The 23,041-nt window shown below is 47.6% G+C and overlaps 1 protein-coding gene across 9 annotated transcripts in view; it reads right to left on the bottom strand.

Annotated features, from left to right (window-relative positions):
• Window positions 1-23,041, bottom strand: part of gse1b (Gse1 coiled-coil protein b) — a 663,364-nt gene that overhangs the window by 225,427 nt on the left and 414,896 nt on the right. The window contains exon 1 of one of the 9 annotated variants that reach the window (XM_072517864.1): window positions 21,172-21,633. The exons of the other annotated variants lie outside the window; for them this stretch is intronic. Coding sequence (XP_072373965.1) covers window positions 21,172-21,214 — 43 coding nt within the window. The 5' untranslated portion in view covers window positions 21,215-21,633. Of the gene's footprint in view, window positions 1-21,171; window positions 21,634-23,041 lie in introns of those variants that run through there. 9 annotated transcript variants of the gene reach the window in all.

The following is a 23,041-nucleotide window of genomic DNA, read 5'->3' as shown; positions in this document are numbered from 1 at the left end:
AGTCGTGGGTTTGGAAGGTGCTGCCTAATGTTTGTGATCAGAGTTGGCACTCCTAGTACTGGTGATGACAGGTCTGTCACTGGTGGCTGGGAACAATCTGACTTGGCCAGATAAGCAAAAGAAAACCCCAAAAGCTTAGCATTAAAACGGCAACAAAAAGTCCTTCAGTTACACTTCCCTGGAAAATAAAGTTTATCCCAAAACCTCTAGCTATTATAGCAAACCAAGATTGGCAAGAGTCAACTCCAAACTCAATTGATTGGGTCCTGGCCATAAGCCAGAGGTTCGTGATGTGTTATGTACTCTGGGATAACACAGGCTGCAACTGGATGCAGCTTTAACCAAAAGATACTCCAGACCTTGAAGTTAGTTCAATCTGATTTATTGAACCAGTAGCACAGTTAGCACAGTTCTCTATGAGTTCGACTCTCTGCTAACCTAAGTCTGTCTGTCTGAACCAGACTAGCTCTTAGCCACGTGCTGGAGGTGCGATACTGTGCATACACCCTGACTCACTCTGTAGATGTTCATCAGTGGAAAGAGGCGGAGTGTAAGTGCCTCCTGCCTTTGATAGTGCGATACCACCCCTGAGTGTCCTGCCTGCTCATTGGTCATGTCCTGCTCTCTGTGTTCATTAGCTGCCTGTCTTTGCCTGTCTGTATATCATCTGCATGTCTGCATATCATGACAGTTCTGGGATGGTCTTGTAACAGTCGAGCTTCGTTCTTCTTTAGGTGATTGACATAAGGCCAATGAGGGGCCTCCCTTGATGGCGGGCTCCCACTCCCTAACCCTTCAGTCCAAACCTAGTGCAACCTCGTCTGACCTCGCTGAGACTGTTGGAGGTGGGGCCCGGCTAGGATTGGGATCTGCATTCTCAAAGAGAGTGAGGGAAGGGGGATGTTTGTCAAGCAACGCACAGAGGCAGTAGGGGCAGGACCAAAACATTCAGAGTAGAAGGAGGTAACCAGTTCTCCACACACTCTGATCAGGACATTCAGGTCGGGTTCCATTGACTTAGAGGGGTTTTCATCTGCATCCAAACCTTTATATCTGTGAGAGGCAACCTGGGCTGGTGAGTGGGCCGCATGAAAGGCCCACCGACATCCCAGTGGGCCACTAGATTGAAATCAGATAGGTTCACTAAACATAACCCATGAATAAGATTGAATACATTTAACACAGGCCGAATATTTCACAACGAATTATGGAAAATGTTTAATTATTCATATATTATTGGAGCTCGTATCAACTTCAAATGATAAAAGATAAATAAATATTTACGCTCTGGAGGTGCAGAAGGAGAGCACAGTCAATATTGTGAGCAATCAGTACGCACCTCACTTCAAGCACCCTTGCTTTATGTGTATATCACTTTAGTCATACCGACAAGAAAAAAACGAAGCGGGCGGAATCCTGCACGTGGGCGTCAGTCAACAAAATGTCTAGAGGGTGGCACGGTGGCGCAGTGGTTAGCACTGCTTCCTCACGGCACCAAGGACCCGGGTTCAAGCCCAGCCCCGGATCGCTGTCTATGTGGAGTTTACACATTCTCCCCGTGTCTGCAAGAGTCTCACCCCCACAACCCCCAAGATGTGCAGGGTAGGTGGATTGGCTGCACTAAATTGCCCCTGAACTGGAAAAAAAAAAGAATTGGGTACTCTAAATTGATTTTTAAAAATGTTTAAAAACAAAATGTCTCATGGGCCGCGCTCAGAACCCTGATGGGCTCCATGTGGTCTCTGGGCCCCAGGTGGCCCACCAACGCTTGATAGTTTGAATCACATTTCAGTGGCAGTGTGCATGCCTCTGTGTCAGATGGTTCTGCCATCAAGTCACCGTCTCAAAAGCCGAGCTCATAACCTGGGCTGACACCCGGGTGCAGGACTGAGGGAGTGCTTCCCGTTGTGCGTGCAGTCTTTCAGAACGAGACATTAAATTGAGATCCCGTCTGCCCTCCCAGGCAAAAGTCTTCAATCCGCTATTTTGAAGAAAAGCAGGTGAGTTCTGCCCGGTGTTCTGATCAATATTGAACCTCCCAGCCAACCATCACTGAAAAATAAAAGCAAAATATTGCAGATGCTGATAATCTGAAGTAGTCAGAAAATGCTGCAAATACTCAGCTGGCATCTGGTTATCTAGTCAGCGTCTCACTGCAGTTTGTGGCAGCTTGCTATGCTCAAATTGGCTGCGGTATTTCCAACATTACAGCAGTGGCTGCATTTCAGAAGTACTTAATTGGCCATAAAGCACTTTGAAATCTCCTGAGGTTGTGAAAGGTGCGATGTAAAAGCAAGTCTTTCATTATCACACTCACTTAAGAATTCTGACTTGCTAATTGTAAACGGAGTCTTCCCCATCCCTGGGAAAATTTACTCCAAAATCGTTAGCCTCATTTACATATCGCCCCCCCCCCCTCCTGTTACGTCCTCCAGATTCAGTCCTGCTCACACTCTCTGCTCCTCCGACCTTGCCCCCTTTCTGACACGCCATTTTGACCCTACACCTTTTTTTATGCCATTGCAACATTTCCTCCTCGTTCAAAATCCTCTTCAAAACATATTTGCAATATTACCTCTGGTCCCCTCCTCCTTGGCACCTGATTTACCCCTCTCCTGTCTGTTCCTCAAGCAGTTTCAGTGCACTAAAGATCACAATTGCTTCTTCTCGTCGTTACAAATCTGCATTCCCTTCAGTTCCTTCTGAGTTCCCGCCCCTGCCAATGTGAATTCCCATTGAAGCCACCCCATGCCCCCCCGGGGGGAGCTTGGGCAGGGGTGAGTGGGCGGGGGAGCGCTGCTGGCGGGACCAGAGAATCCAGCCGCCAGAGAACGGCTGGCGAATTACAGCCAAGATGTGCCTGCAGTTCTATCAGAAACTATCTTAGTGTTGGATGGTGTTACTGGGTTATGGGGATAGGGCGGAGGTGTTGACCTAGGGTAGGGTGCTCTTTCCAAGTGCCGGTGCCGACTCGATGGGCCGAATGGCCTCCTTCTGCACTGTAAATTCTATGAAATATGTGGGAAGGGTAAGCAGCACCAGACTTTCTTGAGAACGAGGGAAATGGGGCTTCATGATACCTCATCATTCCTTGCCTGCTTTCCTTCAAAATAGTGGTAAGATATTTTAACCTGCGAGGGAGGCGGGACCTCAGTTTAATATTTCAGTCCGTGACTCCTGCGAGGTATAGCACTGTCCCATTACTTTGATGTTTAGGAGACGAGGCTGGGTGGAATTGTTAACACATTAATATGTTTGTATGAAATTCCTTTTAAGGGCCACTATTCTTCGAGGACACCCGACAGCAAGCGGAGCCTTCGGAAAAGGAGCCTGAGAAAGGAATGCCAGCAATCCAGAGTCCAAGGACCAATCCCACCTCCCGGAAACACCTGCCAAGTGTACGGTCGAAGATGTGGCTCTAGGATCGGGCTCATCAACCACGCAAGAACCCACAGAACCCATGACCCATTATACATAGTGTCTTAGGTGGACAATCAGTCGTTAGTGAGTGATCACCGAAGACAAAGAAGAAGATAACTAGTGTAGAATAAAGCGGGCTTTAAAATAATGGGTCAAGGAATTGTTTCGGGCGGAATCCTGCCTCTGGGACTATGTCCCATGGCTGGAACAGGGAGTGTTTCCCGCTGCAGAGGCCAGAGGGAAAACATGTCAAATCTTCTGGCCCCGAACTCATTAATTGTGCAACTGGGGCAGCATGGTGGCGCAGTGGGTTAGCCCTGCTGTCTCATGGCGCTGAGGTCCCAGGTTCGATCCCGGCTCTGGGTCACTGTCCATGTGGAGTTTGCACATTCTCCCCGTGTTTGCGTGGGTTTCGCCCCCACATCCCAAAGATATGCAGGCTAGGTGGATTGGCCACACTAAATTGCCCCTTAATTGGAAAAAATGAATTGGGTACTCTAAATTTATATATTTTTAAAAATTGTGCAACTGGGTGTTTTGCGCTGTATTCCATGGCATGGCATCCTAGATGGCGGGTTGTCAGCTGCCCTATCCGGGCACCATATTGGAAAGATGCCCAACATCACGGACCCACCATTGAGGAAACTAACTGAACCCCCTGAAAATGAAGATCGAGATCCGAGAACATTGTAAAGCTGGAATTTGCCGATCTGCCGTGGTGGGCACCAACAGAGGTCCCCACGGGAGGGGCAGCATGGTGGCGCAGTGGATTAGCCCTGCTGTCTCGTGGCGCCAAAGTCCCAGGTTCGATCCCGACTCTGGATCACTGTCCGTGTGGAGCTTGCACATTCGCCCCGTGTTTGCGTGGGTCACGCCCCCACAACCCAAAGATATGCAGGGTAGGTGGATTGGCCACGCTAAATTGCCCCTTAAATTGGAAAAAATGAATTTGGTACTCTAAATTTATATTAAAAAAGAAGTCCCCACGGGAAATTCATGCCAGCGTAAAACCGATTTTTGGGCCTGCCGCTGAATTCTTCCCCCTCCCCAGCCGCCACTGAACCCATTGGCAGGGGGCTTGAGAGAGTTCCACCCATTCAGTTGTCACTGATGCTGCCCGGGGTGGTGCCACACATAAAATTGACTTGTTTATCAGCACAGGGCTGGGTGCAAGCACGGCCGAGAAGCAGAATGGGATTTGAATGTTTTTCTGACACAGAAGGCAGTGGGAAGACGGTGGTGTTGTGATAATGTCACTGAATGAGTAACCCAGTGGCCCAGGCTAAAGGTCCGAGGACAGGAGTTCAAATTCCACCACGGCAGCTGGTGAGGTATAAAATTCAATCAATAAAATCTTGATTCGAAATCTAATCTCGGTAATTGTGAGCATCAAAGTACCATCAATTGCGGCAAAAACTCATCTGGTTCACTAATGCCCTTTCGGGAAGGAAATCTGCCACCCTTGCCTGATCTGGCCTACATGTGGTCGACTCTTAACTACCCTCTGAAAGGGTCTAGCAAGTCATTCAGCCTTGCTGGTGAGGCCCACATCCCTTGAATTTATGAAGGGGGAACAATGTGATAGTATTCCGAGTGACATTAAGGAAATAAAATAAGATCAATAACGTTTGCTTAAGACCTGCAACTGAAAGGAAAAGTCATTTTGTTTTTCAGCACTGCCACTTTTAATTGTTTAAAGTCCTGGGTCTGTACGAGGGTACAATCAGAGGAATCGATAAGAGGTGAAAAGGAACAATTTTCAGGCTCAATATGCAGCCAGCTGAAAATGAGTGCTGCTCGTCTCGATCTCACATCTTGTTGATTATTCCGTATTTGTTCACCATAGGCCAAATGTGCCGCTCCCCAGCGAAAGGAAACGGATACAGACCCTATTAAAGCTTGTAAAGCCAGGGTGATTACTTGTCCCTGTGGGGAATCAGAGTCTGCTCTTGTCCACCACTCCAAAGCTGATTAGAGATTAAGCAATACTCCTGTCTACTCTTGTCTGAACGCTCCAACATATTCCCTTGCCTGGCACTCAAGAGTGTCGCTCAGGGCCAGGATGAGCTTATTAGGGTCTTCTCCCAATTGCAAGGGCGAAGGGGTCATGATCAAGAGTCAGGCGGGGTCAATTAATTTCAGTTAGAAATGTTATTACAAGTCAAAATTTATTGTCGTCAGGCAGCATTAGCACTGACAAGAGGAACAGCAGGTCACACCCCCGCTGAATAAGTGGATAAATTAGAGACATCTGGAGATGCAATGAAAGAAAGATTATTAATGCAGAAATCTGAACGCCATGGTCTCAGCCACGAATCCATCAGCACGGTCACTTATACTCAGTAAATTAGGAGAGATAGAGACTGAAGGTTGGTGTGTTAACAGCTCGGCACGCCTCCAAACTGACAATGCCCTCTGGCATCCATTGCCCTGGGGCATTCACCCGTGGTACAGGAAGCTTTTGGAACATACTGCTGCATTAGTGTGGCGTTCAGAGCAACCAGCTGGGTTCTGCATTCAGACAGAGCTCCAAAGTCACCTAATAGCCGAGCATGGGGAATTATTATGGGCTGGTTTTCTTTCCACCAGACCTTGTCAGATTACGTCCGAAAAAGTGTAGCTGCGATCCCTAACATGTACCGTGTTTGCCCACTTCAATGAAGCAGGAGGAATGCTTGCTCAGTAGATTGCTACGTAGTCACCTTTATAGTTTTTTTTTGTTTCTTTTTAAAAATAAATTTAGAGTACCCAATTCCTTTTCTTCCCAATTAAGGGGCAATTTAGCGTGGCCAATCCACCTAACTTGCACATCTTTTGTGTTTTGGGGGTGAGACCCACGCAGACACGGGGAGAATATGCAAATTCCATACGTACAGTGTACCGGGGCCGGGATTGAACCTGGGTCCTCAGCGCAGTGAGGCAGCAATGCAAACCAGTGCGCCATTGTGCTGCCCTACCTTTACAGTGTTAAGTTGGTCTGTTCAAACTTTTTCTGAATCACCAACTTTCTCTGCAGTCTGTCGAATGTAGTTAAAAGTTAAACTGCATAGCAACAACAGTAGATCTCTGTGTTGGCTTTACTTGAAGAATCAAAGTGCTCTCTTTCATTTATCTTGCTTCTCTATTACACTTAAAATCATTGCTTTTACAAAAGTGCCATTAAGACCTGGTAATGCGACCTTCATTTTACCACTGTAAAATCTGACCTCAAGAGCAAGATAACATTATCACAGATTGTTAAGTATTACCATTACTTGATTAAGCAACAGCTTGGCACCAGCGTGTGTTAAACCGATTACACTGTACTACCCTGCTCGCAAGGGCTTTCTGAATGCTGTTCGCCATTTTGTTTGAAAACACTGTTGTTGATTTGGACAAAGGAATGGTCTTCGTTTGAATCTTCCAAGTCCAGTGCTGCCTATTAACCCTCTGTGGTCTAGTCCTTCTTTACTGCTCCTCCAACTCTTAGTGAAAACACTTACGCCCCATTGGCAATGAACCCTCTGTTCAAATGGACACCCCATCACAAGATAGTCAGTGTTTGTAGAAATTCAGTCACGGAGGGCAGCACGGTGGCACAGTGGTTAGTACTGCTGCCTCACGGCGCTGAGGTCCCAGGTTCGATCCCGGCTCTAGGTCACTGTCCGTGTGGAGTTTGCACATTCTCCCCGTGTTTGTGTGGGCTTCGCCCCCACAACCCAAAAAGATGTACAGGGTAGGTGGATTGGTCACGGGGGGGGGGATGGAAGTTTGCTAGTGGCACACGGGAGGGTTTAAACTAGTATGGCAGGGGGTTGGGTATCGGAGCAATAGGTCAGAAGGTGAAAGCATTGAGGGAGAACTAGGGAATAGGGCCAGTATGGCTCTGAGGAAGAGCAGACAGGGCGATGCTGCTGAAAACAGCGGGACTGGTGGCCTGAAGTGCATATGTTTTAATGCAAGAAGTATAACAGGTAACGCAGATGAACTTAGAGCTTGGATTAGTCTTGGAACTATGATGTTGTTGCCATTACAGAGACCTGGTTGAGGGAAGGACAGTATTGGCAGCTAAACATTCCAGGATTTAGATGTTACAGGCGGGATAGAGGGGGAGGTAAAAAGGGTGGAGGAGTTGCGCTCCTGGTTAGGGAGAATATCACAGCTGTAGAGCGGGAGGACATCTCAAAGGGCAGCGAGGCTATATGGGTAGAGATCAGAAATAAGAAGGGTGCAGTCACAATGTTCGGGGTTTACTACAGGCCTCCCAGCAGCCAGCAGATAGAGGAGCAGATAGGTAGACAGATTTTGGAAAGGAGTAAAAGCAACAGGGTTGTTGTGATGGGAGACTTTAACTTCCCCAATATTGACTGGGACTCACTTAGTGCTAGGGTCTTGGACGGGGCAGAGTTTGCAAGGAGCATCCAGGAGAGCTTCTTAAAACAATATGTAGACAGTCCAACTAGGGAAGGGGCTGTACTGGACCTGGTATTGGGGAATGAGCCCGGCCAGGTGTTTGAAGTTTCAGTCGGGGAGCATTTCGGGAACAGTGACCACAATTCAGTAAGTTTTAAAGTGCTGGTGGACAAGGATAAGAGTGGTCCTAGGGTGAATGTGCTAAATTGGGGGAAGGCTAATTATAACAATATTAGGCGGGAACTGAAGAACCTAGATTGGGGGCGGATGTTTGAGGGTAAATCAACATCTGACATGTGGGAGGCTTTCAAGTGTCAATTGAAAGGAGTTCAGGACCGGCATGTTCCTGTGAGGAAGAAGGATAAATACGGCAATTTTCGGGAACCTTGGATAACGAGAGATATTGTAGGCCTCGTCAAAAAGAAAAAGGAGGCATTTGTCAGGGCTAAAAGGCTGGGAACAGACGAAGCATGTGTGGAATATAAGGAAAGTAGGAAGGAACTTAAGCAAGGAGTCAGGAGGGCTAGAAGGGGTCACGAAAAGTCATTGGCAAATAGGGTTAAGGAAAATCCCAACGCTTTTTACACCTACATGAAAAGCAAGAGGGTGGCCAGGGAAAGGGTTGGCCCACTGAAGGATAGGCAAGGGAATCTATGTGTGGAGCCAGAGGAAATGGGCAAGGTACTAAATGAATACTTTGCATCAGTATTCACCAAAGAGAAGGAATTGGTGGATGTTGAGTCTGGAGAAGGGTGTGTAGATAGCCTGGGTCACATTGAGATCCAAAAAGACAAGGTGTTGGGCATCTTGAAAAATATAAAGGTAGATAAGTTCCCAGGGCCTGATGGGATCTACCCCAGAATACTGAAGGAGGCAAGAGAGGAAATTGCTGAGGCCTTGACAGAAATCTTTGGATCCTCACTGTCTTCAGGTGATGTCCCAGAGGACTGGAGAATAGCCAATGTTGTTCCTTTGTTTAAGAAGGGTAGCAAGGATAATCCAGGGAACTACAGGCCGGTGAGCCTTACGTCAGTGGTAGGGAAATTACTGGAGAGAATTCTTCGAGACAGGATCTACTCCCATTTGGAAGCAAGTGGTCGTATTAGCGAGAGGCAGCACGGTTTTGTGAAGGGGAGGTCGTGTCTCACTAACTTGATAGAGTTTTTCGAGGAGGTCACTAAGATGATTGATGCAGGTAGGGCAGTAGATGTTGTCTATATGGACTTCAGTAAGGCCTTTGACAAGGTCCCTCATGGCAGACTGGTACAAAAGGTGAAGTCACACGGGATCAGAGGTGAGCTGGCAAGATGGATACAGAACTGGCTAGGTCATAGAAGGCAGAGAATAGCAATGGAAGGGTGCTTTTCTGATTGGAGGGCTGTGACTAGTGGTGTACCACAGGGATCAGTGCTGGGACCTTTGCTGTTCGTAATATACATAAATGATTTGGAGGAAAATGTAACTGGTCTGATTAGTAAGTTTGCAGACGACACAAAGGTTGGTGGAATTACGGATAGCGATGAGGACTGTCAGAGGATACAGCAGGATTTAGATCGTTTGGAGACTTGTGGGGCGCAGATGGAGTTTAATCCGGACAAATTTGAGGTAATGCATTTTGAAAGGTCTAATACAGGTAGGGAATATACAGTGAATGGTAGAACCCTCAAGAGTATTGAAAGTCAAAGAGATCTAGGAGTACAGGTCCACAGGTCACTGAAAGGGGCAACACAGGTGGAGAAGGTAGTCAAGAAAGCATATGGCATGCTTGCCTTCATTGGCCGGGGCATTGAGTATAAAAATTGGCAAGTCATGTTGCAGCTGTATAGAACCTTAGCTAAGCCACACTTGGGAGTATAGTGTTCAATTCTGGTTGCCACACTACCAGAAGGCTGTGGAGGCTTTAGAGAGGGTGCAGAAGAGATTTACCAGGATGTTGCCTGGTATGGAGGGCATTAGCTATGAGGAGAGGTTGAATAAACTTGGTTTGTTCTCACTGGAACGAAGGAGGTTGAGGAGCGACCTGATAGAAGTCTACAAAATTATGAGGGGCATAGACAGAGTGGATAGTCAGAGACTTATTCCCAGGGTAGATGGGTCAATTACTAGGGGGCATAGGTTTAAGGTGCGAGGGGCAAGGTTTAGAGGAGATGTACAAGGCAAGTTTTTTTACACAGAGGGTAGTGGGTGCCTGGAACGCGCTGCCGGAGGAGGTGGTGGAAGCAGGGACGATAGTGACGTTTAAGGGGCATCTTGACAAATACATGAATAGGATGGGAATAGAGGGATACGGACCCCGGAAGTGAAGAAGATTTTAGTTTAGACGGGCAGCATGGTCGGCACGGGCTTGGAGGGGCGAAGGGCCTGTTCCTGTGCTGTACTTTTCTTTGTTCTTTGTTCTCACAACCAAACACAATCCTGGCCTCACACCTGCTACATACTTTCTAACAGGAGGTCGCAGGATCTGGGTCAGGAATGGGTGACTTCTTTCTCCTGGCCCCAGGGCTCATAGGTCCAATAATAACACTCCTACCAAAGAAAGACTTGCATTTATATGGTGCCTTTCACACCTCAGGGCAGCCCAATCTGCAGTCTAGCCATGTAAGTTTAAAAATAATCTAAGTGCAGATGTGTCGCAGCTAATTTGCGTTCAGCAATGTGATCGGGACCAGGTCATCTGTTTTAGTACGGTTGGACAAGGGAAAAATATTGGCTGCGACACCGGGGCGAACTCCCCTCATTCCGGTGCGTATCAGTCAGTCTGAGAGCACAGACTGGAGATCACACAGGGCTGGGCAGCTCACCAGACCAGCCACCAGGAAAAACATGAAAAAAAAGTGCAGAATTTTCCAGTCCTGCCCACCTTGGACAGGATGGAAAACCTGACAGAGAAACAAAAGGTCTATCAAGCATGGAATATACAAGGATTTGGTAATCCAGAAAAATTGGGGGAAATATCTTTTTTTTTTAGCAGCCTACTGAAACCCGGCAGTGAGGAAACCTTGTTCCAGAAATATGACCTGTTGAAGCTTCAGCACAGTAGCGCAATAGTTAGCACTGTGGCTTCACAGCGCCAGGGTCCCAGGTTCGATTCCCCGCTGGGTCACTGTCTGTGCGGAGTCTGCACGTTCTCACCGTGTCTGCGTGGGTTTCCTCCGGGTGCTCCGGTTTCCTCCCACGGTCCAAATACATGCAGGTTAGATGGATTGGACATGCTAAATTGCCCTTAGTGTCCAAAAAGGTGAGGAAGGGTTATTGGGTTACAGGGATAGGGTGGAAGTGAGGGCTCAAAGTGGGTCGGTGCAGACGCGATGGGCCGAATGACCTCCTTCTGCACTGTATGTTCAATGTTCGCACTGATCCATGATGTAATGATGAAAACAACCCTTCACCCATGACCCCAAAATAGGGTCAGAAGCTCTCAGAGGTACATTGGAGAGGAAAACTACCTTGCTGATTTTGTCCGATGAAATTACAAACTCCTTGGCTGAGAATGCATTTACAATTCCACATGAGGCGGAGCAAAATCATTTTCCCTCTCTCGAACAGGGCCTGGTATCCAAGTCTGAGCTGCTGGTGGGAAAAGATGGGGGTCACCCATCAGGAATTTCCCACCCATTGGGCAGTCCATGTCTACATTTAGAAAATCCACCCAAATTCTTCTTCTGAGCACCAAACGCAGGGTTCGTGAGCTGGAAATAGTCACTAATGGATCCAAAAAGGGATTCAGTAGAAACCTCCTGACCCAAAAAGTGGTTAGAATGTGGAAATCGTTACTGAATGAAGCAGTTTGGGTGATAAATGCATTTAAATGGAAGCTCAAAATCATATGTGGGAGAAAGGAATCAACGAGTATAGACCATAGAATCCCTACAGTGCACAAGGAGTCCATTCGGCCCATCGAGTCTGCACCAACATGTAGATAGGGTTAGGTGAAATGGGATGGGAGGAGGCTCCAAATACCAGCACGGACTGGTTGGGCTGAATGATCTGTTTCTGTACTCCCCAATGGTGGGGGAGCAGGAGGTGGAGCCTCCCCCCCCCCCGACCTCACCCTACCCCCCACTCTAGTGAGCTAAAACCCAGGTTGTTTTGAGGTGAAGTCTGTTGTGTAGTTAGCGTCATTGACACAGCTGCACAACATTGAAAAAGAAAATTTCTAGGTGCCAAGGCCAAGATCTATCTGCCACCGGGGTGGGGGGGGGTTCATGAGAGCCCGCAGACCATCCAACTGCTCCAGCGAGCTGAATTGCCCGATTTGAATACCGCTTCATAGTTCACTCAGTGCCCATCACCATTTGCCTGGGTGGCCATTATTTGATGGGGAACATGGAAGTCAGCTCAGTGGGCTAGTTTGCCCACTGATGCCCATCTGCCAATGCCCTCTCTGGGGGGGGGGGAAATCAAAACATTAACCCTTTAACGGCCTTCGTATGGCTTGTGGAAATGTATTCATTATTGATTCCTACTGCAGATCAGATGGCCTGTGAGGCTAATTAATAGAATCTGTACAATCTTGTAAATATAATTTTTCAGACATGTCCAGCAGACATGAATAACAAATGATATCCTGGCGAAGCAAAAAACTGCAGCCACATTTCTGATTTTCACACAAGCTCTTCTCGTGACAAGAGTATCAGTGGGTGACTTTCTATATGAATCGACTTTTAAGATACCATCTCCTGGTGATAATTTCACTTACCCATCAGTTCCGATACTTGAGGAATTACACATCAATTTGAATTTCATGTGTGAAACTGACCTGAAATTGACCCCGAGGCCCATGCAAACGCAACAGTCCTTTAAAGAAGTGCTTAAGATTCCCCCTTCAGGCAAGTTGCCCAAACAGTCATCAGAATGGGGAACTCGCTAACGCGAGCAGCGGTGGAGGTGAATAGCATAGATACCTTTCAGGGGAAGATAGATAAATGCACAAGGGAGAAAGGAATAGGGGGACGTGCGGATAAAGTAGGTTAAGAGGAACCTCCAGCGTGCACCAAGTTGAGCCGAACAGTCCTGTGTCTGTGCGGCACATTCTATGTAATTCCATCCAGTTTCCATGCAGCTACAAGCAGTTTTGAAATCGCTGTTCAATTATGTTGCCATTAGCTACCAGAGCGCATTTAAAACTGTGATGGATTGGACCCTTATACATTGGACACTGAAGACACAAATGATCAATTAGCAGTTTCCTTTACAGTTCTCTGACTTTGTTGTTTCTGCAGACATCAGCTAATCCTCCTGCACCGCACCCACATAGCCTTATTTCCATTTGTTAACCCAGTCATCGGGTGGCAAACCATTAGTCATCTGTACAACGCATCACGGCCGGGCCCGATCTTAATCTCACCTGATGGGTGCCCTCGCCAGACTGAATTACTTCCAGGGTGCAGTCGCTGCCTTAAATGGAAGGGAAGCCGTAAAAACGTCACTTTTCTTTGCTGCTGCTCTGCACCGAGATCCGTGAGCCCAGAACATTCCAAGAACTTAGCCTGGACTTCACAAGGCCTGCATTGCTTTTTTTTTGTTTAGAAATTTAGAGTACCCAATTCATTTTTTCCAATTAAGGGGCAATTTTAGCGTGGCCAATCCACCTACCCTGCACATCTTTGGGTTGTGGGGGTGGAACCCACGCAGACATGGGGAGAATGTGCAAACTGCACAGGGACAGTGACCCAGAGCCGGGATCGAACCTGGGCTAACCCACTGCGCCACTGTGCTGCCCAGGCCTACATTGCTGAGTGTTTGATGCGGAGGTGCCAATGCTCTCTGGGACGTTTGCGAGCAGGAGAAATTTAGAAGAAACCAATCTTCAGATTTTTCTACATTTTTAAATAATGTTTTTTTTTAAATTTAGAGCACACAATTTGTTTTTTTTTCCAAATTAAAGGGCAATTTAACGTGGCCAATTCACCTACCCTGCACATCTTTTTGGGTGGTTGTTGGGGGGAGGGGGGTGGTGAGACCCACGCAGAGACGGGGAGAATGTGCAAACTCCACACGGACAGTGACCTGGGGCCGGGATCGAACCATAAACAATGGTTGTTGGGGCAGCACGGTGGCGCAGTGGGTTAGCGCTGCTGCCTCACGGTGCTGAGGCCCCAGGTTCGATCCCGGCTCTGGGTCACTGTCCGCGTGGAGTTTGCACATTCTCCCCGTGTTTGCGTGGGTTTCGCCCCCACAACCCAAAAATGTGCAAGCTAGGTGGATTGGCCGCGCTAAATTGCCCCTTAATTGGAAAAAATGAATTGGGTACGCTAAAATTAAAAAAAAACAATGGTTGTTTTAGTGAGACAACCAGTTACTGAATACAAACCAACGCTATAATTATGAAAGGCCATTGCGCCTCCCGATGTATATAAACTGCATTTTGTGTGCCGCTTTTCAAACTACAATAAGATCCTTCAACGTACTGCAGGTCGACATCCAGGAGCGAGTGAGAGAGAGTAAGAGACAGAGGCTGAATCAATGCAGGGACATACTCAATTATTTCAGAGCCAGCAGTAAATAATTACGGTTATATTTCTAACTGATAACGGCACTTAATTTATTAGTGATTCTGCTGCCCACAGGTGGTAGGCCCTTCATTTACTGCCCTCACCCATTACACATAAATATCTCAGGGAAAAGGAGCAGACCAGCTGGCCCTTCTCCGGGAGATGATCCGGTCACCGCACTCAGACTGTGCGAGGTCACAGCGCCTGCACCCTGTCTGGCCTTGCTCTGACTGCCTGCCTCTCCGGGGTTAACCCAGCTCAAATGGGTCAATCAGTTGCCCATAAACACCCTCAGTACATCCATAACAGCCAATAAGACGGAGAGAAAAAGAAAGGGAACGGTCGTTGACCCATGAACCTGCAATCATGGAAACACACAGTGGCATTCCTCACGCTGTTGCCGGGATATGAATACAGGGCACCAGCTGAGAAAAGAAAGGAGGCCCGAGGCCTGTCATTTATTAGCTTCGGGCCTCCTGTTTGCAAATGCTTCATGAAATTTCTAAATTAATTAAATAGTCCTTCGTGTTTTACCATCCAAACGGTGTTGTATATAGGGAGTTTTGTGTCTCTCCTTATTTGATCAAAGAAAGCTAAAAGATACAAGTTTCCAGGATAACCCTTGCCTGCGCATCAAATATCACGTCCCAGATTAAACATTTAAGCCACAAAACGCAGCTCCACAGCACCGCTGGTTTCAGTGCTCTGGAAGCCCAGAGGGAAGAAAATGGCTGCCAAACGCTTCCGGCCACTTCCAGCGTGACCCGCTATGTTGGCAGGGGCATGTCCCTTAAAAACTCCCAGCTGAACACGTGTTCAGCTGCATGAGGGTTCTCTCCACCCCTCATTTCTCATTAATGACTTGGATTATTTGCCCCCACAACCCAAAACGTTGTGCCGGGTAGGTGGATTGGCCATGGAAAATTGCCCCTTAATTGGTTTAGCACGGGGCTAAATCGCTGGCTTTGAAAGCAGACCAGGGCAGGCCAGCAGCACGGTTCAATTCCCGTCACAGCCTCCCCGAACAGGCGCCGGAATGTGGCGACTAGGGGCTTTTCACAGTAACTTCATTTGAAGCCCACTTGTGACAATAAGCGATTTTCATTTCATTTCATTTCATGACTTGCTGGGCAGCAGAAAGCCTCCGATCAATAATGGGGCAGTGAGGGGGGCGATACCAACTCGGAGCAGAGGTGGAAGAGAGGGGAAGCTGTGTGTCTATGGAGCATGAGGAGGACACTTGGAGAGAATGTCTTCAGAGAGCACTTCTCCTGCCTCTACTTCAGCCAAGAGCAGTGCCTGTGGTGGCCACGATTCACCACGGAGGCAGTCGCTGCACTGTGCCACCTCCTTTACGCAGGCCAGCAGCTTCAGGCCAGGGTGAAGATGGCACTGCCAGTGGCTGTGAAGCTCACCATAACCCTCAGTTTCCAGATTGGTACTCCAGAGGAGTGGAGTCCACAGTCACCTCAATGGCCACAGAGAAATAGGAGTGAGCAGGTGGCTTTGCCAGGTTAGTAGGGTTGCCAGTGGTAGAGGAAGCCATTGATTGCACACACACATTGCTGTGTAGGTATCAAACGTCAAGGAGGTGATATACCGGAACTGCAAAGACTCCCTTAATCTGCAGTTGGTGTGTGACAAGGCACAGAACATCATGTTGGTGAGTGCCTGCTCCATCAGCAGGATGCTTTCATCTGTGCCAGTCAGTCATCCTGGCCACGCTTGAATCTGAGTGCTGCCAAGAGCTACACTCTACAACTGGATGACTCCACGCCACCAGCCAACGAGGCAGAGTCAGCACGTGTACACCGGGAACCGCGCTGCTACCAAAAGTAGCACTGAACAAACCAGTGACATTCTCAAACAATGCCGCTGCCTGGAGTGCTTGGGTGAACCATCCTGGACGGCGTCTGAGCAGGTCTCCAAATGCAAGGGAGCATTGGTGCCTCACCCTCCACAACCTGGCGCACAAGAGTGTGCAGCCCTTGCCACTACTCCATCTTCATTATGACCCTCTGTAGCAAGAGGAGGCAGCAGCATGAGGGAGCCGGTGGCTCTGGTCACCCTGTCTGAGCTGCTGAAGACTCTGGGTCGCTGTAAATCTCATTGCTCACATTCAGCTTTACCACAATTTGCACACTATTCCATCCCTCTGACATAGAATTCCTGCAGCGCAGAAGGAGGCAATTCAGCCTATTGAGTCTGCACTAACCCTAAAAGATCTAGAGCATGTCCCCCTCTTTATCTGCTTTACCCCATAACACCACCTAACCTGCACATCTTTGGACACTAAGGGTCTATTTAGCATGGCCAATCCACATAACCTGAGTGACTTTGGACTGTGGGAGGCAACCGGAGCACCCGGAGGAAACCCACGCAGACATAGGGAGAAAGTGCAAACCCCACACAGTCACCCTTGGCCACAATTGAACCCGGGTCCCTGGCGCGGTGAGGCAGCAGTGCTAACCATTGTGCCACCAGGCTGCCCGCAAGATCCGTTCTTGACCAAAATCCTGAAATAAAAGTTACCACACTAAACAAAGCCTTTCTATTACAACCCTGTCCAACAACACAAACAAAAGTAAACTATTCACCTTTCACGTTTCCTCAATGCCCATCTTGCGGGTGCCTTTGCCAGGCCCAGTCTTTCAACGTGCACGCCTGTTGTCTATCAGTGGGGGAAAATTGTAAATGATTTTGAAGAACATCCTCAGCCCGACTTGGCACTGCACCAACGTGGCATGGGCAGCAGCAATTCTGGGCTGGCTCACAGGCAGCAGGAGGGGTTCTGGCGGGGATAGGAGCGTGAATGCTGTCATCCAGAGAGTGGACAGCTGGTACGTGCACTACACAGAGTGACAGCCACTCCCCCATGGTAATGCATCAGCATCATGCCTCTAATCTGCTTGAGTGCTGGACTGAACTGCTGTGAGAGCCCACCTGACCTGGTACTGGTAAACATGTTGGCAGCAGGCTGAGACTGCCTGGCACCACACATGGATCTCTTGACCGTGGTCTGAGGAGCCACTGCAGCACTTAAGACGTGGATTCTGCCTGTGCTGCGATGGAAGCCGAGAGATTGCCACCAGAAGCTGCATCACTGCTGGGTCTAAAAGTATTCTCGCGATACTGGCCATCACTTTCACACAGGAAAAGATGGGTTCCGAGCTCCATGTGAAACCATGTGCCAAACCTCTTTAGGAATTACGGGGAGGTGGTAGACTAGTGGTATTGTCACTGGACCAGTAATCCAGAGGCCCAGGAATAATGCTCTGGGGACCCAGGTTCGAATCCCACCCACAGCAAATGGTGAAATTTGATTCAAATATGCATCTGGGATTAATGTCTAAAGCTGGTCATGAAATCATTGTCAACTGTTGAAAGATCTCATCTGATTCACTAATGTCCTTTAGGGAAGTAAACTGTTCATCCTTACCTGGTCTGGCCTACATGTGACTCAAGATCCATAGCAATGCCGTTCACTCTGAAATGCCCAATCTTTCACAACGCAACAGACAGATTTTTAATCAGTATGGGAATCCATAGTTACGGCGACAAGGCGGGAAAGTGGAGTTGAGGGTCATATCAGATCAGTCATGATCTCAATGAAAGGGCAGCACGGTGACACAGTGGGTTAGCACAGCTGCCTCACGGCGCCGAGGTCCCAGGTTCGATCCCGGCTCTGGGTCACTGTCTGTGTGGAGTTTGCACATTCTCCCCCGTGTTTGCGTGGGTTTCGCCCCCACAACCCAAAGATGTGCAGGTTAGGTGGATTGGCCGTGCTAAATTGTCCCTTAATTGGAAAAAAATGAATTGGGTACTCTAAATTTTTTTAAAATGATCTCAATGAATAGTGGAGCAGATTCGATGGGCCGGACAGCCTACTTCTATACCTTATGGTCACACTTTCTCCTCTGGAAGGTTTCGAAAATGAATCCCTTCCTATCTACCCGCAGAGTCCAGTATGTTGCATGTCCAAGGATGCGTAATTGACAAACGTTCTTGCGATGATGACTTGGAGAGGCTTTGTTGCCAGGGATACTTGGCTTGCCAGTTGGAAATTCCAGACTGTTAATAATAAACTGCCTCGACCTGGCAGATTTCAGCAGGGCAGCACGCTCTATTCTAAAGCACCAGCTCATTTCCCAACTGACCACTTAATCCGACACCTTGCAGGCTCCTGGCAGAGCTCCCCCCCACCCCCACCCCCCCGCCCCCCACCTGCCCAACCAGGTGAAAAGTCCATGAATAAAAATTACCCCCACCCCCTCCCATCCACCCAGAGCTAAAAGTGTGCTGGGATAGAAAATAAAAACTCTCAATCCCTCAAACATTGTGAAAACCCTATTTGGTAAAAGCTTTGCGAAGTTTGGGTAACCGCGTTAAAAGTCGACCAAACTAGCTTTCCAGCAGGAGTCAATAATATGCCTTTAAAAATACATCAGGCCAGAGGGATTAGTCAGGGTGGGAGTTGAGGGTAATTAATCGTGCCTCCTATTTTATCTACTGATTTCCAGTCAGAAACAATAAAAGATGACCTCTCTGATGCACGTATATATTATTTTCCCATTAGCACATGGTATAAACTATTTTATTTTGTATTATCCTCGTTACAATTGACCTGTCGCCCCCCCCCCCCCCCCCCCCCCCCAAAGATCAGCAAAGAATGCTTCTCAGCCTCAAACCCTGCATTCAGTTGAACCGACTCAGGCATTCTGCCGGAGCTAGCAACCATACCAAGGGCACTTTCTCCGCAATGGTCAGAAACCTGTCTTACAACACCAGGTTCAAGTCCAACAGGTTTGTTTCAAACACTAGCTTTCGGCGCACTGCTCCTTCCTCAGGTGAAGTGGGGAAGTTCACCTGAGGAAGGAGCAGTGCTCCGAAAGCTAGCGTTTGAAACAAACCTGTCGGACTTTAACCTGGTGTTGTAAGACTTCTTACTGTGCTCACCCCAGTCCAACGCCGGCATCTCCACATCATGGTCAGAAACCTGAACAGATCACCAAGTTTTTTTTAAAAAACATACTTGTAGGGACTGCTGTCTAACACTCGCCAACCAGTTTCCGCTCACAGAGCTTAACATTGCAACCAAAGAGGAAAGTATCACTTGCAACAACAGCAAAAAATGACAAAACCAAGCATTTGTTCAGGGTAGCAAATTGGGAGGGTACTTTGCTTAAATATTCACCTTTAGAATGTCACATAACTGGATCTCGCGCCACCTGCGAGATTTTGGCACTATCTCCAAAAGGCAGTTCAATAATAAGACAATCAGATTTGAATCCTGTGTGTGTGTGTGTGTGTGTGTGTGTGTCGCTCTGCCAACTCTCAGCCTCCTGTTGCCCTGCCCCACCCTATCCTAGCTCTGGTCGAGAACACCTAATTCAGTATAAACTTTGGCCGGATCCTGCGACCTTTCTGTGAGTCAGTCACTCGTCCAGCTGGCTTCCCTGTAGAATCCAGACTCCCACTACGTGTGCAAATATTTCTCGGCTAATTTCAGAGACCTTAGATCCCTGATCAAACACCCTCTTCGGGTCCTGTCACTCTGCCCCGAGTTCAGCAAAAACAAAAAAAAACAAAAAATGCTGCATTATTTCTTTTGGAGCCTGTTACAGCGTTTCACTATCTGAGCAGCTTATACAAACATCTTCTCAGATCTCTCACATCCGCTAATCCTCTTGGGGAAAGAGCGTTGATGGCAATGAAGCTTAAGTGATGTCTTTTGGCCCTCCTGCACATTGCAAGGTGCAGCCTTCGCCCAGGTCGCTACAATCCGTCTCTCCCCCTCCACCCTCTCCATTAAGGGGACGGCTGAAGTGGGGGAGAGATACGAACCCAATGTACACTGGCTGCCACCTCCCCCTGATCTATTTTTTATTTACAGTGGGTTTTTTAAAACCCATTTTATCCCCTCAGTGCTGCTCCCTTCAACGATCTGTTTAATCTGACAGCCAGCACAACGGAGTCAATTTAGACCTTTATTCCTCTGCCCTTCAGTCTATTAACATTAATTTTTTATGCCGTCTGGAATTTTCAGTTTCGCCAGCTACCAAAATAAAAATGTCAAAACACTGGGTACTTTAATGCAGCTGAATCTAGATGAAAAGTTTTACTGTGGAGAGGGAGGTGCACAACACTGAGAATCACATCGCGTTTAACTTAACAGAATCCTACATAGCTAAGTAACTGAGTTGAATGGTAAATCTCCCATCTGATGGGAGCTGAGTGGTTTCCTAAAGGGATTATGTGACTCCGTGCAGTCACACACATCCCAACACTGGTGCTTAAAAAGGAAAGAAAAAAATGACTTACTGGAGAGATTTCACATCCCAATTAAAAGCACAGGCAGTTGGCTTTATGCATCTTTCACCAGGACTGAAGGAAATCTCCCAATTCCTCAGCACACCACTCCAAATAGAACCCTATACCAAACCAGCTCCTTCCCCCAAAGCACTTAACAGGGCACCACCACAGGGTCAAGTGCAAAGGTCAAAGACTTGCGACCTGCTCAGAGCCAGCGTCAGGTATTTGGTGCTAAACCTTTGCTTACTTTGTGGCTTTTTCAAGAAAATACAGAAGTGACACTACATTACAGATTATAGTCATGTTAAATAGCGCATACATAATTAATTACCATGGCCCTGTTGTACAGTATGCTGCTCCACACAGATGTGTAATCTTTAAACAGTCTTTTTCACCAGTGCCGTGCCTACTGTACGAAACCCATTTACATCAACATTATCTCAAGTCGGATAAAAAAGAACAAAGAAGAGAAAAAGCATTTCAACACTCAGAGGAGGCAGTGGCAGTCCCCTAACAATTCATTAAAGTGCTCAACGGCTCCAGTGGTACTTACTGAGATTCTGGAGCAATGACGACCAGCTTTTCATCTCGATCATATTGTCTAGGCTCTGACAAAGAGACACCAGGAGGGCCTGGCAGAGGACCCCAACATTACTCTTCTTTAGTCAGACTGGTGCTGCCCAGCGCACGAGTCTCTTCCAGCTGCAGCCCTCGCCTCCCACAGTGCTCGGTAACTTCACTCACACAACATTAGCTTTCTGACAAGCGAGACTCTCTCTCCCTCTCTGTACGTCTGTGTCTGCTCCCTTTGGGGAGTTAAGCTACAACGTGCAGCTTTGCAGGGAGAGAGATGACTGCAAGTTCACTCAAAGCAAATCGCTCATGTTAGGCACCGAGCGCAATGATCACACAAACTATCACTTGGCGTCTTGCAAGAGATACAAGAGCTTTCCTCCACTGGGCCAGTCCTGAATCATAGAAGCCTTGTTTTTTTTTTGCTCTCCTTTCTTTCTCTCCTCCTCCTCTTCTGTTACCCATGAACCAACTCGATCCCTCTCTCTCTCTCTCTGCACTTGATAGGAGGGCTGTCAAGACTGCTGAGCTGCCAGTGACCTCTCACCCAGAGCTGCTAATTAAGGCTCCACAATGACGGTTCAAGCACCTCGCCTGAAGTTTGCAAAAACCAAAGCATCTAATTGGTACTCCTTCTCATTTCTCCACAGCTCGCGCATTCCCGAAGAAAACAGCAGAGCAGTTTTTCCAAAGGGAAAAATTACATGGGGGGAGGAGGGGGAGAGAGAGCCATGTTCACTGTCTCTTCACTTCACTCTGCCAAATCCGATTACATTACCCTGCAAAGAAAAATCTTGCAGCAGATTGACTCACACCTACAAACTAAAGAGCTCCCTCAAGCTGCTGACATATTGCTGAGAAACAATCCTACACATTCAGGTCAAAAGCCTTTATTTGAATAAATACGAGGATGCAGTCTGCTGCTTAGATTCAATAAAATCCTGTGTACTGAATGATGGATCTCTTCATAGTCGGTACTGTGCTAAACTATTTAACACGTTGACAAAAGCTGACAGAAATAATGTGTTTACTTGTGGGTTTGACTGAAGAAGTCGTCACCTGGTGATACACTGTGAAGAAGAAAAGTTATCATTTTACCAGAGGAATGTTTAACTGATAACATTTAAAGCAACACCCCATCATAAAATGAGTGCTTTCTTTATCTTCTCTTGCTCTGCCAAAAGAAACTTGACAAATCTATTGTGCTGTTCGCGGAGGCCAGGTTTTATCACCTCAAGCAAGACAGCGAGGGATGTCCCTGACCCCCCCCCCCCCCTAATCAGTCTGAGGAGAAACAGAAGAGGACTTGTATCGTTCTCGGGGGTCAAAGGTGGTGAGGGGGCACCCATTACCCTCACTCTGTCAAATTCCTGGGATTTCACATCCAGGCGGGCGTCAGACGTGCTCCGCACAGAGGCTGAATCGACCAACTTAAACCATCCTGTGTCTCCAACCTCTGGGGCTGCCTCCTTGAAAATACAACATTTTTTGATTGCACAAATATTTGATTGTGCGTACAGGAAAGCATTTCCTTATGGATAAATAATCTAGGATCAGGGCTCTTCTCCAGGTCAATAGTGTGCTCCCCACATCCTATTCCAGTATATCTGTACTGTAAGTGAAATGGTCCCCACCAGCCCTTCTTTATTAGCTAGTTGAATATCTCTGTTAAAATCTGTATCGTCTCTATCCCAGCCTAGGGGTGCTGAGGCCAAGTGTATACTGTAACACACAGCTGCCAAAGGGTAGGGGAACAGACTTACTAACACACACACAAACATACACTAACACAAGCACACAGACAAATACACTAACACTCACATTAACACACACATACACTAACACACATA

Source organism: Scyliorhinus torazame, chromosome 10 (genome assembly GCF_047496885.1).
Source record: "Scyliorhinus torazame isolate Kashiwa2021f chromosome 10, sScyTor2.1, whole genome shotgun sequence".
NCBI classification, from domain to species: Eukaryota; Metazoa; Chordata; class Chondrichthyes; order Carcharhiniformes; family Scyliorhinidae; genus Scyliorhinus; species Scyliorhinus torazame.
Note: the sequence above shows the minus strand (reverse complement) of the source record. Positions and strands in the feature narration are given on the sequence as shown.